The following is a 14347-nucleotide window of genomic DNA, read 5'->3' as shown; positions in this document are numbered from 1 at the left end:
TGCCTCCGCCCTGTGTGCACAGAGTTTGCATGTTCTCACCGTGCTTTGGGGGGTTCCTCCAGGTACTCTGGTTTTCTACCATAGTCCAAAGACATAAGTTGCAGGCTGATTGGCATTTCCAATTTGTCCATAGTGTTTGAATGTGTGTGTGTGTGTGTGTGATTGTGCCATGCGATGGGTTGGCACCCTGTACAGCAGGGGTGTCCAATCTTATCCGGAAAGGGCCGGTGTGGGTGCAGGTTTTCATTCCAGTCAAGCAGGAGGCACACCTGATTCCACCTGTTTAATCAGTTGATCTTGGCTTTCAATAGATTCCGGTGTGGTTTCTGCTTGGTTGGAATGAAAACCTGCACCCACACCAGCCCTTTCCAGATAAGATTGCCCACCCCTGCTGTACAGGGTGTCCCCTATCTTGTGCCCCGAGTTCCCTGCAATAGGCTCCATGCTCCCCATGACCCTCTGTAGGATAAGCGGTAGAGAAAACGGATGGATGGTTGGATGAATGGATTAAGATACCTCGGATCTGTATCTGGATTAAGACTGGACCCATAGAAACCATTATATCCATTAGATTTTGTTGGAAAACAATTAAAAAATTTTTTTTTTAAATAAATCCATTACGCCAACTTTGATTCAATTTCAGTAACATGATGGCAAAATAAAACTTTGCTTTAGATTGCAGAATTGAACCACAAAATCTTTGAGCTGAAAGGCAAAATGAAGAGACCCAACCTGAAGAGAGTGAGAGTGTCTGCGGAAGCCATGCTCGGAGCTCTGCTCGGCTCCAGACACAAAGAGTCCATTGACTTCAAGGCCAACCTTAAGACAGTCAAGAAAGAAGAGGAGAAGGTGAAAGTTCTTTTTTTTTATTTTAAAGAAAGTGTTTTATCTACACTAAAATGTTGGACTATACAATAGGCCTAAACCCAGAGGCTTAAGAAAATATGTCTAAATATTACAGTATTACATTCAGATAGGTGAAACGGGTCCTGTGTTTTAAAGCAATTTGAATCTTTACCTTCTTACAGAGAGAGGAGGTGACTGACTGGAGGAAGAACGTGGATGCCATGTCTGGTATGGAAGGCAGAAAGAAGTTGTTTGCTGGACCAACATCATAATATAATGGAATGGGAAAATCCAAATAAAATGGACTGAAAATCAATTTATTATTGCACCCAGTGTTAATTTCTGCCTGCAAGTTCACTGTGACTAAAATAGCTTCAGTGGAAACACATAGAACACATCTGTTTATAATATTGTATGATTATTATATTTTTATTGTATAATAATGATTGTATTACAGCAGTATGTTGTTTATATGTGATATCACCCTAATAAAGTGCTAATTTCTAAAAGGTCATTTTGAAGATGGTCTGGAACACGAGAATCGTTTGCATATGAGTTCCTAGTATTCAGTTTAGATGAAACACTGTTGATCCTGACATTTGAAAACGGCTCAGATAAACCAGATGGGTTAAAAAAAAAAAAAAAAGAAAGACATGGTTTCTATTGTTGTTGTTTCAGCAGGAATGGTATTACTAGGCTTTTTATAATATTTAGATAAATTAGTAGTATCATCCATCTCTATTTTTGGTTCCCCATCTATTAAACTATTGCGCATGTTTTGTTTTGATTTATTTCCCCTCTTCGGCCACCGTACCGCATTAACCCGTGTCGAAGTGGTGAAAGCAGCCTTCTCATTGGCTGGAATATAAAGTAAGGACGGGTCTTAAATAACTTTCTTCTTTTTATGTTAGCGCACTAGCTAATAATTGGTCTTTGCACCCTATGTAGTGTACTATATGAGTTATTTTGGTAGATTTGGGATTAAACCCGGGTTTGTTTGGTCCAGTATAAACCGTATATGGTGGTTAGTCTCTCTAAACCCGAAGACTCTCCTGTGGTGAGTAATGAACCATTTTATAGCAATTTCTGCAACGGCAACCTTTAAATATATCACGCTTTAGTTTGGTTTAAAATGTGAATTATTTTTGCTTGATGTTATAAGCGATGTAGCTCGTATGTTGTTAGCAATTTGGCTTTTGGAAGCTACAGTTGCAGTTTGTGCTGCCATAACTGCAATACCGTATTAACTGCACCTGCAGCTAGTTCCTCATTTATTTCCTCGTTTATTTCTTTCCTCTCTGTAAGCAACTGTATGTTTCATTTGAAAAGTATTAAGTGCAAAGCTGTAGAAACGAGTCAGGTTGCTGTGGAAAGCTATAGCTGGCTCGTGACATTTCATCAGTGACTCCTGACCTTTCCTCTGCAGCGCCTGTGCTTTTTCTGACTCTCAACTACAGTTACATACATTTTAATAAAGTGTTATGCCTTTGGTTTTTGTGACATTTCGTGCTCTTTTATATATGAACTGCACAGATGTTGGATGTTTGTGGGTTTAATATCAGATCAGATAATATTAGTTTAATATTTGGATCAGATTACACCTTGACTGAACATATGTAGAGTCTGATTGCTCAGAGCTGAGACTGAAATCCAGTAAAGCAGCAGCTATGTAAATATTCTGAGGAACCATTTACGAAATAATAACAACAATAATAATAATAATAATAAGAAGAAGAATAGTAACAACAATAAGAAGAAGAATAGTATTAGCAATAATAATAATGCATCTCCTTATGAACTTTTTATGCACAGTTTATTACAGTGTAAATGTAACATTAACATTTTGTATAAGGGTAACAACTATTTTTCCCCCTAATTTTATTATGACTGCACATGAAGTTTACATTATTTACCAGCACTGTAATGTAATATAAATATATATATATATATATATATATATATATATTTTTTTTTTTAAAACAGAAATAATGGATGAATGGAGCCGAATATCACGACTGAAATCCAAAGCTGAGGCAGTCAGAAATGTACATGTACTGTTTGTTGATGTCTGATATTATCACATTCAGAAATTGAGGTTCAAATTGATATGTACCCCTCCCCACTATCAATTTCTACTAACATTTAATTAACAGCCCCAGTCTTGCTTCTTCATGCCATTCGCTGTATTTAATTTATAACCATTAACGATGCTGCTACTCTTGCTTCCACAAAAATCCAAAATAGTCCACCATAAAACATTTGTTAGCAGTAAATAATCTGATGTGGATGCCTAAAATGAAAGATTATATTGATGTCTACCAGCCACCATACATCTTCATACGAGTGGATCTTTTAACTCTTTCAGGCTCTTGCCCAACATCTCCTTGATGTCGAAGCACAAACTCATCCTGCTGCGGCATGGCGAAGGGGCGTGGAACAAAGAGAACCGCTTCTGCAGCTGGGTTGACCAGAAGCTGAGCGAGAACGGAGTACTAGAGGCTCAGGAGTGCGGCCGGATGCTGAAGCAGCACGGCTACGAGTTCGGCCGTGTTTTCACCTCGATCCTTAGCCGCTCCATTCAGACAGCGTGGCTCGTGCTGGAGGCCATGGGCCAAGAGTGGGTTCCCATCACCAAGTCATGGCGGCTGAACGAACGCCACTATGGCGCTCTGATCGGCCTGAACCGGGCTGAAATGGCGCTGAACCACGGGGAGAAGCAGGTAAAGCTGTGGAGGCGGAGTTATGACATCACTCCTCCCCCCATCAATGAGTCCCATCCCTACTTTGCTGAGATCTACAATGACCGGCGGTACAACACGTGTGATGTGCCTAAAGACGAGCTGCCCAAAACAGAGAGCCTGAAGGAGGTGCTGGACAGACTGCTGCCTTACTGGAATGATGTCATCATTCCTGAAATTAAGTGTGGCCAAACTGTCCTCATTTCAGCCCATGGAAACAGCTGCAGAGCCTTGCTCAAGCATCTAGAAGGCATGTGATCACTTGCAAGCTAGTTTATAAACCAGTTTAGAGCCACTTTGGGCCATATTCACAGAGAATTTTGAGGTTAAGGTACAGTGCCCTCCACTAATATTGGCACCCTTGGTAAATATGAGCAAAGAAGTCTGTGAAAAATTGCCTTTATTGTTTAACTTTTTTTGTTAAAAAAATTCACAAAAATATTCTGCTCTTATGGATATCAAACAATTGCAAACACAACACAGGTTTATCAAAAAATATATATGTGTGGCACAAATATTGGCACCCCTATGAATTCCTGTTAGAAAAATATATTTGTGTAAATAAATATAATGTGTATATATTTATTTATTTATATATATATATATATATATATATATATATATATATATATATATATATATATATATATATATATATATATATATATATATATATATATAATTCCCATTGATTTGATTTTCCATTTTTGTACATCTGGGTAACTAGGAACAGGAAATTGTTCAACCTTGACTTCCTGTTTCATAGGGGTATAAATATGAGGTAACACACATGCCAAATTCCCTTAGTCATTCTTAACAGTGGGAAAGATCAAGGAATGGAGCACTGTATCTTCTAACTGATTGAGGAGAAACAGTTTTTCTATATAAGAAAAATATATTCTGAATAACCATCCCTGAATACCCATATGTTGAAATAGCCTGGAATATCTTAAATTCTTAAAGTAAAGTAAAATCCTAAGACTTTAATGTTGCAAAAAACAAACTTGCAGCTTTACTTCTGACAATTACAAAGCTCTGACACTGGAGACTCCTTCCATAAACATTATTTAAATTTCTTCATAGCGAAAACTTCACCAAGTCAACAATTATGTTTATCATTGTAAAATAACAACATGTATTATTAACACAAAACTGTTCAAGTCTCTCCAAGTTTGCTGTTAGTATTTAAGGGATAATCCACGGCTGGGTGCGCATTACACGATTTTAACACACGACGTGGAGGCCCGTCGTAAACCACCTGATGCGAAGCACACCTGGCCGTGGATTATCCTGCTTATACCGTGGTCACTTGCCAGCACTGACAAGTTAAAGCTGTTTGCAGCGCAAAATTTGACCGAACGGATAAAAATAATAGTTCATTTTCTATTTTCTTTAATATACAGGCATTTGATCTAGAATTCTGCCTGCTCTAACTCATACACAGAGCGAAATTAGTGCCATAAGATGACATTTATTTGAGTGAATTATAATAAATAGTTACGAGAGAGAGTGAGAGAGAGATGTGCATGTGAATTACCTGCGTCCATGGCATGTCTCTACAAATAATGGACCTGTGAGTTTAACCACTGTATGTTACCATGGTTACAATTATTCATAGGCAGCACATTTATTTAGAAAGGTGATTAAACTGACTTGAAATATCTGTGCATCAGAACTGAGTATTTAGACAGACCATGGTATAAAGAAACGAGAACCTATTGCAAAGAGCACATTTAATATAAACTTGTGATTTACATTGGAGCCAGCACTACTGTCAGAGCTGCTGGTATATAACATTTACACAATGCCTCCTGACCAGTCAGATTCAAGAATTGGTATAATCACAAGTAAATATCCCCCAAATAGATCCATTTACATTGTAGACCTGGAGATGTTTGGATAAAACTGTTCTATGCTCATATTGAATTGAATTGAAAATGTACTCAGTTTTAACATTCTAAGGGTAAAACTGTCTCTCTGACTGCACTTCTTTTTCCATAAATTCCTTTTAAAACAGGTATATCGGATACCGACATTGTGAAGGTCACTCTACCCACTGGAGTACCGGTTCTGCTGGAGTTGGATGAAAATCTCCGGCCGGTGAAGCCTCGAGAGCTACTGGGAGATCAGGCCAAAATTCAGGCAGCCATCAAAAAGGTGGAAGATCAGGGGAAAGTTGTTGAGGGAAATAAATGAAAAAGTTTTAAATATGGCGATAAGTTTGAGAGAAATTAAGTAATAGCCAGTTCTTATTTATAATGATGCACTGAACAGGAGAATAGTTACACTACTGTACGCCTTTGTCTGTCTAGTTACTGGAGTTGGTTTTGGTTTAGCATCTATTTCAGACAGGTGGATGAAGGCATGCATTCTTTTAATGGATAACGCAAATAGGCACGTTTTTTTTCCTTTTTGTTAAAAGATTAAGAGAAAAGTGAATTACAGTAGATTTATATACTGTATAACTACAGTAATAAGCCTGTGCTTAACCATGGTTGCAGATGTGTTTTTAGAGATTACTGATCTGACTGGTCTGAATTGAAAGACTAGTTGTGCTTATGTCTTAATTAAAGGAGAGTCCAGGATCCACCCATGTTTACTTCGGTTGCTTTTAAGAAATAAATGTTCTCAGTCAGAACCGTTAGCAGATTCATTGTTGTAGAAATTATTTTAATAGGTTATGCTCATGAATACAAAATGTACCTCAACATTCTTACTAGCCAGGGCAGTTCTTTACAAATAGTGGAACTGGACCTTTTGTACCTTGATGGGCCGTGATGTCGGATTTTCCTTTCTTTAGAGCTGTTGCCAGACTTTTTGCCAAGACAAGACTACTAAACTCAAACTACAGGGTCTGTCCCAAAAGTCTCCATACATAGGGGACTGTGTTTTCCAGCACCACATCGGTTATGCATTCATCAGTGGATCTTCATGGACGTGCATATATATGTATGTGTGTGTGTGTGTGTGTGTGTGTGTGTGTGTGTGTGTGTGTGTGTGTATGTATGTATGTGTGTGTGTGTATATGTGTGTATATATATATATATATATATATACACACACACACACACACACACACACACACACACACACACACACACACACACACACACACACATATATAAAATGATGTGTGTTGTGGTAAAATAAATTCTCTCTCTCTCTGCATACTACATTTTCTTATTAGCTTCTTAGACAAGCTTCTTGTGGTACACAGTGTTGGAAACAAGTCCGACAACAGCTCTGATGAACTGGGAATGTGTTAATTGTTCAACAATCCACTCCAGCTAACTCAGTAATGCAGTACCAAGAGTGAGGCCCTGCAGTTGTTTGTATAGAAACATAGCCTGCTGATAAATTTGATCAGTGACTCTTGTGTTCATTTGTGTTGCTTTTTGAGATGTAAGTTCTGCTCTGTGAAAGTGGAAGCTACTCTGTTTTAGTTACTGAGAATTCTTGCACCTTAAATATTAGCTAGCAGATACACACACACATGTAGTAGTCTCTTGTATTATTTCTTTATTTATTAGAAAGAGAGTATTTGGGGTTAAAATATATTTTAGCTTCCTCAAACTTGAAGTGAGTGTTGATATGAAAGTGAGGTGTTCCTATGATGCTGAAAGCTGAGCAGTACACATAAAAGACACATTGTTTAACCTTGTGTTTGTTTTTTTAAATGAATAGCTCATTACAGGCTTTATTTAAAGCTTTCTCTGTTTTCGTTGTGTATTGTTTGGTTTGTTTTGTGTCACTGTAACCTTTTGTCACAGATCGCTGTACTGTGTGAATTATAGTTTGAGGGCATGTTTTTCTTTTCTACCAAATGTCATCACTTCGACAGAATTAATAAGCATGTATTTAAAAAGAAAAGGAATTTGCTTAAATATATAATTATGCAATTATATCATTTGGAAGTGTAAATGGAAAATCTAAGAAGAATAAAGCTAGTTGTCACAAGTGTGTATTTAAAGTGTTGTCGTGTACCATACCTATGATAATATACTGTACGAATCATTAACCAATGGAGATGTAGCTTTGCTCTAATGCGCCATGAAAAATATTTCTGTGTTGAAATGCACTGAAATGTGAATTTGATATGTTTTCACAGAAAGCATTTACAGCACATGAAAAATTACATTATGTGTACAACAGCGAGCAGTATATCACATATTTGTTTTACTTGGCCTGTACTGTAATAGCTGTGATTCGTCATGTCAGGTGAGTTTATTCTCACATGTACATGAACCATGCTCTATAAGATGTAAATCCTGCAAAGCTTTACTGTCCTGTTTTTCTCTTCATATTACTCTCCATGGCCACACATTTATCACATCCAGTCTTGTTCTTGCAAAGAATTATTAGGCTTATTAAAAATGAGTCTTTCAGTTACAGATACAGCTACAGCTAGTTTCAGATACAGCCCTTTTTTTCCCCACAAGCATGTGATTTCATGTCAGGTGGAAGGTTTGCCAGGTCTGTGTTCAGAAGTGGATCAGTGAAAGAGAAGTCTAGTAGTGCAGACTCCCTGTAAGTGTTGTCTATAGACTTGCATTCGTTCTCCTTAATATTGAAATATATTTCCCTTTAAAATATGTAACAGAATCAAAGGGTTTTTTTTAAAGAGATGCACGATACTAAATTTCTCAGCCGATACGATAACCTATAATTCAGCGTGATATTGGCTGATACCAATACCGATAGTTCTGCCTTTTATGCCTTCTAGTTCTGCCTTATATTCTTCTTTTATGCCACAAACAAAATCATTTGTACTTCATCACTGAACATCAAACAGGTAATATATAATATCAGCTTTTTTTGATGATATTAACTCATTAACATTAACTGGATATGAAACGTACTACTCTACAAATATATTTTTCTGTGCAATATATAGTCTACCCTTTTTCCCCCCACCACTTTAATTCAGCACGAGCAGCTCAAGCAGCACTGCAAAAAAAAAAAAAAATGGACTCAATGCCGAATCTCCCGCTTCACTGCTGCAGTGTCCAGTGTAAAAGCACTCCTTCGTTAACATGCACGCCAAAAAAATACACACAGCTTCTGCTCTGATGCAGAATGCGGTGTAAAATTTTAGCAGTGCAGAGCTTACAAACTGCGGTTTTGTCATCAATGTCACCCAATTCAAAGTCATTCCACACAAGAGACATCTCTACACGCAGCACAAATTCCATGTGTTTTCCTGCCCTGTTTTGATTGACAGGATATAATTGTCCCTGATCATTGGATGTGTTTAAACTATCGCCGATGGCCCATAGCGTGAAAAATTACCTTTATCAGCCGATACCGATTATTGGCCGATGCATCGGTGCATCTCTAGTTTTTTTTCGTTTCCTGCAGAGAACAGCACAGCGTAATGTATGAAATTTAAATGAAAAAAGTGAATGAAAAAGGACTAATATGCCATAACCTGGAGTTTCTTATATGTCCGTAAATTCTGACTAGCTTCAATGACTTTTCTTCCCAAAATGATTGTAAAGTCCATCTGTGCTAACCACTAATCCCCCCTGTATGTATTAGTGACTACACTAATACAGAAAAGCTTATTCAGTTGAACTTAGAGTAAAATAAATTGTTTAATCTAGTCGACTAGAGCAGTTAACTAACAGTTGTAGACAAAATGGCCTAGTTAATTCAGATTCTTAGCAGCCCTAAACAATGCATGCATGTGCTCAGGAATAAAAACACAATAGGAGGGAAACAATCAATGACGTGGTGGTGTGACGTAGCCCAACCAGTGACTCTATGTGGGTGGATGTCGTAACAGGGAGTCAAAAGTGAAGCCAAAGTGTCTCTGAGGCTGGATGCAGTAGCATTTTTTAACCCCACCCATTCCCATGTTAGTGACCCAGGGCAAATTTCTATTTTAAAGTTACAGCTACACAAATAATTATTGGGAATTGAGTTGTGTCATTTGTACAAGTTCTGTTGACCTCCCCGTAATATCTCCCCTTATATTTTTCCTTAGGATAAGTGCATTTTATAGGAGTACAGTACAAAAAGGTACAGTATTTTTGTTTTGTCTGTATTTTTGTTAACATTATATCCATAGTTATTTTACAGCAGATGTGTCCAAACTTAAAGTCAAAGGGTTGATGTGTCTGGAGGTTTTCAATCCACCCAAGCAGGAGCCACACCTGACAGTTGAGTTAAGGCCAAGATCGGCTGATTAAACAGGTGGAATCAGGGGCGGCTCCTGCTTGGTTGGAATGAAAACCTGCAACAACACCAGCCGGTTCCAGATAAAGTTGAACACTCCTATTTTACAGTATGGAGAGGAAGTACCAGAATGGCAAACATTGAAAATGTTTGTGTAAAAATGTTTCTGAAATAAACACGTTCAGGTTCAACAATGTTTAAGAATTTTGAAATATTCAAAACAAAGAAAGTAAATGTTCAATATCTTGAATATTTAATATTCAAGAGTCTGCACTATTTCCAGGTCCCTATTTATATACAGATTTGTGATAGTGACCATGTTAACTGCTTTGTAAAAATAAAAAATAAAAAGTCAGATTTTCCTCATATCTAATCTCTTCTAATGAAGCACATTTTTAGACAACAATTTAAAGGATTTGATCTAAAATTGATCATAAGGTTTTGCACAAACTTGTGGAGTCCATGTCAGCTCCAGTGCACACTGGTACTAAAGCAAAAAAAAGGACATACAAAATACTAAGAAACATCCATGTAAATATTTCAAAGATTCTACTTTCACTGAAGTTGTTGTCAGTAATATCATTTGCAATAAAAATTGTTGTATCAATACAGTCACAGCACCTGCTCCAGAGAGAAATATCCACGTGTCTTCCCTGGCAAGTACAGCGACACTAACCAATCATAGATACTGGTGAGCTCCCATATGCAGAAGAGGGCAGATAGCACTTTCCTCTGAGTGTGTTCCACTACACTACCTTGTGATGGAGCATGAGCAGGAGTTTGAAAAGATGCAGTTGGCTGGTGACGGGTATCTTGGAGGAAACACGAGGAAGCACATGTTTGCCTTCACCCTCTGCAGTTGATATGGGAGAGGTGGCCACTGGGTGGGAACAGGAAAGAAATAGTTTGTTACATTGAGGTTGAGTATTCACTCCTGCAGAAAACACTGTGACAAAGATGTCTAATACAATACTGAACACAATAAAGCATGGCTGAGTACCAAAGATGGCAGCGGCCTTCTTTAAAATGGTCACCCCAACTCTGACCTCAAATCACATTTCAACTCATGATTTAAATCATTGTAACTCTGTAGATATTTTGACCACATCTTCCCATGTATTGGGAACAGTAAAGCAACTATGAAGCTAATGCAGTGATGTTATTATGTGACCATTAATTTTTCACATCGTCCCATGTGTACAAAGCTGGACATGCCACTGGTGTTACGACAGTGATTGTTAATTCACACACACACACACACACACACACACACACACATATACACCAACACCAACGCCAGTTTCAAGGGCTTTTACACACTGTCATGCCAAAAACATACCCCATCCCTCTGGTAGATAAAAGTCTTTGTGCACGTGTCCATCCCCTGTTTGAAATTAAAGAGACTGTTGAATTCATACACAAAGCATTTACCATAAAACACTGGTGTTTACATGAACATTTTCTAACCTTAAACACGTACTGCAGACCTCAGCAGGAGCCAGCGGCCTCGCTCACTTACCAAATATGTCCCAGAGGCAACATTAAAGCTGTCTGATAAATCGAGGCTCCGTTCTCACAGACGGTATAATCTAGAAACCTACAAATCATTACAGATCCACAGAATGAAGCATGATGAGAGTTGACTACGGTTGCCAGAATGTAAAATAAACTCATACATAAGTGACTTAAATTATTAAATAACCCACATGTTATACAGTTCAATTAAAAATGAAATGAACCTTGTGTGGTAATATATTGGATAAAGTTTGTACTTACATGCTGCAAATGATTTTTGCTTGCATGATACATTGATTTTAATAAGGCTTGAAATTAGATTTTTCATATGTAATACCCTAAAATGTTACTCATTCATCTTCAGTAAGTAGTCAGGGTTGTGGTGGATCCAGCGCCTAAGCTATTCGGAACATTGTGCCTGAGGTGGGAATACACCCTGCAATGGGACGCCAATCAATCACACCTAAGGCCAATTTACAATAATCCACCTATCCACATGTTTTTGGGAGGTGAGAGGAACCAAGAAGAACCTGGAGGAAACCCTTGCAGACATGGGTAGAACATGCAAAAGTCCACACAGATAGCAAACTGAGGATGGAACCATGATCCTGTGAGTTGTGTTACAGGTCCAGATCCACCAGGACCTTGACCAGGAGTGAGCGAGTCACCAAAGTGAGTGAGTGAGAAGGAAAATATTTTTAAATTGCCCATCAATATATGCAGCTTTATGAATGCAGTTTCATAGATTTGGGGAATTTGTAATTATGGGGGAAAATACATTTTCACAACAGCCCAGTCGGTATTGGATAACATTTTTGCTTCAATAAACATTATATTTTAAAAACTGTATTTTGTGTTTGCTCAGGCTGCTTTTGTTTTATGAAAATAAAAAATTAAAGGTACATTGGAAAGATCTAAGTATTACAAAATCTAAGTATTTTGATATTTGCATATTGCATCTATCTACTTCTATGTTAATGATTAGAGTTGACACTCAAATATGTCACAGTGTGTCCTTGTTCAATGCCAGACCGAGATGGACTGTACATGACAACAAATAGCCAGACATATCAGACTCTTGGCTGAAAATTCCAGTCCAGATGAATTATCTGGAAAATGGAAAATGTTGCACAAGGTTAATAAGTAGGTTCATGTTTGGGTTGCAAAAAAAAAAAAAGAAATGTCATCTTAGCAAGTGAAAATATCTTTAATATAGTCAGATTTACCATAAACCCAAATATAAGATTATTAAACCTATTTCTAGACATTATTCCTCATTTGTAGAGTTCTATTAACAGATAATTTTGCTTCTTTCTAGAAATAAATGCTTATAATGAGTAAAATTATCTGCAGATAGAACAACATTTCAATCTTGAAATGAGTACAAACGGCTTGAAATAGGTTTAATAATCTTATATTTGGTATACTGTAATCTTATAATAAGAAAAACTAGATAAATTTGACTATATTCAAAGTATTTCCACTTGCTAAGTTGTCATTTTTTGCAGTGTATAAACACCATTTTGAAAGATTTTTGTTAGTTGATTCATTTATTTTATTTACACTGCAAAAAAGTGCATCTTATCAAGTGAAAATATCTGACAAAATATATTACAATAAACCCAAAGATTTCTTTTACTACACTGTAAAACCGGATAAGTTCATTTAACTAAAAAATTGTTAAGTTGATAAATCAATTTCTTTAAGCCAAATACACTTACATATAACAAAAATTTAACTCAAGCTTGTTATATTTAAGTGTATTTGGCTTAAAGAAATAGATTTTTCAACTTAACAATTTTGAGGTAATTAGTTTCCTCAAATTTTTTGAGTTAAATTAACTTATCCGGTTTTAATTTCACGCTTGACAAGCTTGACTTAGTTCTATTGGCGGCTAATTTTAAGCATTTATTTTTAAACTTTATCTGCCAACAGATGAAGACATTTTAAAGCTTGAATTTAGGAAACACGTCTAGAAATAGGTTTAAAAGGTTTAATCTTCTATCGGTTTTTTGTGACTATATCCAAGATAATTTATATCCAAGATAAATGTGACAATATCCAAGATATTTTATCCAAGATAATTATATCCAAGATAATTTATATCCATTATTTATATCCAAGATAAATGTAACTATATCCAAGATATTATCACTTGCTAAGATTTCTTTGCAGTGCACAGTGTATTTCAGTAAAAAATATTAATAATAATGAAAAAATTACGCGCTACTTTTTAAAGTGGTTTTCTAAGTGGAGTTTTAAGGTGGGAATAAATTTCACTCGGTGGTCTTTTGTATCCTTTACAAAAAAAAGTCACGTGAACTTCACAAGATTCATGTAAATTTGCATGGAATTTGGAGGTGCTTTTTCTTTTTCTTAGACATTTCACGTGTATGTTTCACATATATTGTAAGTGTTTTTCTTTTCTTCTTCTGTAGTTATTTATTTATTTATTTATTTATTTATTTATTTTTACATCCCTCCATATTATTTTCACATTATCCATGTAGTGCATATTTTGAAGTTTGGCCTGCTGTTGCATACCCCCCCCCCCCCCCCCCCCCCCCCTATATTTTTTACTTATTTACACAATTGTTCCAGTGCAGTGGATTGCGTGTTTAATTTTCACATTATTTTCCCCCATATTGTTTATTCTCATGTGTTTATTTTCGCACGCGCAATTTTAGGGTAGGCTTCCTAACGTTCAAATGCGTTTAACAGATTTTTCCCCTCCTCGTGATCACATATTACACAGATTATCATAGAAACATATTACACAGATTATCATAGAAACATATTAGACAGATTATCATAGAAACATGTTACACAGGTTATCATATAAACCAAACTGTACCTGTGCAATCCTCTTTATGTCTAATAGGATATATTTATTCATTCGTAGACCGGCCTGATCTGGTCTTTCAGGTTACTTGTACACTAGTTGCTTGGCAGAACGCACAGTTTTGCGCGCAGGCTTTGCTTTATCCGAGATAAGAATGGAGAGGAAAGAGGGGAAGAGGAGACGCAGGAGGAGGAGAAAGAGGACAGGGAGAGGTTGCTAACGGTGTGCA

At 36.7% G+C, this 14347-nt stretch overlaps 2 protein-coding genes and 1 long non-coding RNA gene across 3 annotated transcripts in view; 2 read left to right on the top strand and 1 right to left on the bottom strand.

Moving 5' to 3' along the window:
• The window catches only part of tnni4b.3 (troponin I4b, tandem duplicate 3), a 4358-nt gene extending 2998 nt beyond the window's left edge, over positions 1–1360 (top strand). Inside the window, exons 5-6 of the mRNA XM_017474611.3 lie at positions 676–849; positions 1029–1360. Coding sequence (XP_017330100.2) covers positions 676–849; positions 1029–1118 — 264 coding nt within the window. The 3' untranslated portion in view covers positions 1119–1360. The remainder of the gene's footprint in view (positions 1–675; positions 850–1028) is intronic.
• Positions 1361–1496: 136 nt separating this feature from the next.
• Positions 1497–5784, top strand: bpgm (2,3-bisphosphoglycerate mutase). The gene is made up of 3 exons (XM_017474609.3): positions 1497–1903; positions 3212–3834; positions 5602–5784. Exons 1-3 carry the CDS (start codon positions 1803–1805, stop codon positions 5778–5780), a joined length of 903 nt encoding a protein of 300 aa, XP_017330098.1. The 5' UTR covers positions 1497–1802; the 3' UTR covers positions 5781–5784.
• Positions 5785–6903: 1119 nt separating this feature from the next.
• Positions 6904–14276, bottom strand: LOC108269071 (uncharacterized). Its single transcript, XR_001813404.3, has 4 exons — positions 14131–14276; positions 11229–11358; positions 11101–11145; positions 6904–10641 (listed from the first exon to the last, which is right to left on the bottom strand). It is a non-coding gene; the product is annotated as an uncharacterized LOC108269071 (long non-coding RNA).
• Between the last annotated feature and the right edge of the window lie 71 nt (positions 14277–14347).

The sequence above is a fragment of the Ictalurus punctatus genome, chromosome 8 (genome assembly GCF_001660625.3).
Source record: "Ictalurus punctatus breed USDA103 chromosome 8, Coco_2.0, whole genome shotgun sequence".
Lineage (NCBI taxonomy): Eukaryota > Metazoa > Chordata > Actinopteri > Siluriformes > Ictaluridae > Ictalurus > Ictalurus punctatus.
Note: the sequence above shows the minus strand (reverse complement) of the source record. Positions and strands in the feature narration are given on the sequence as shown.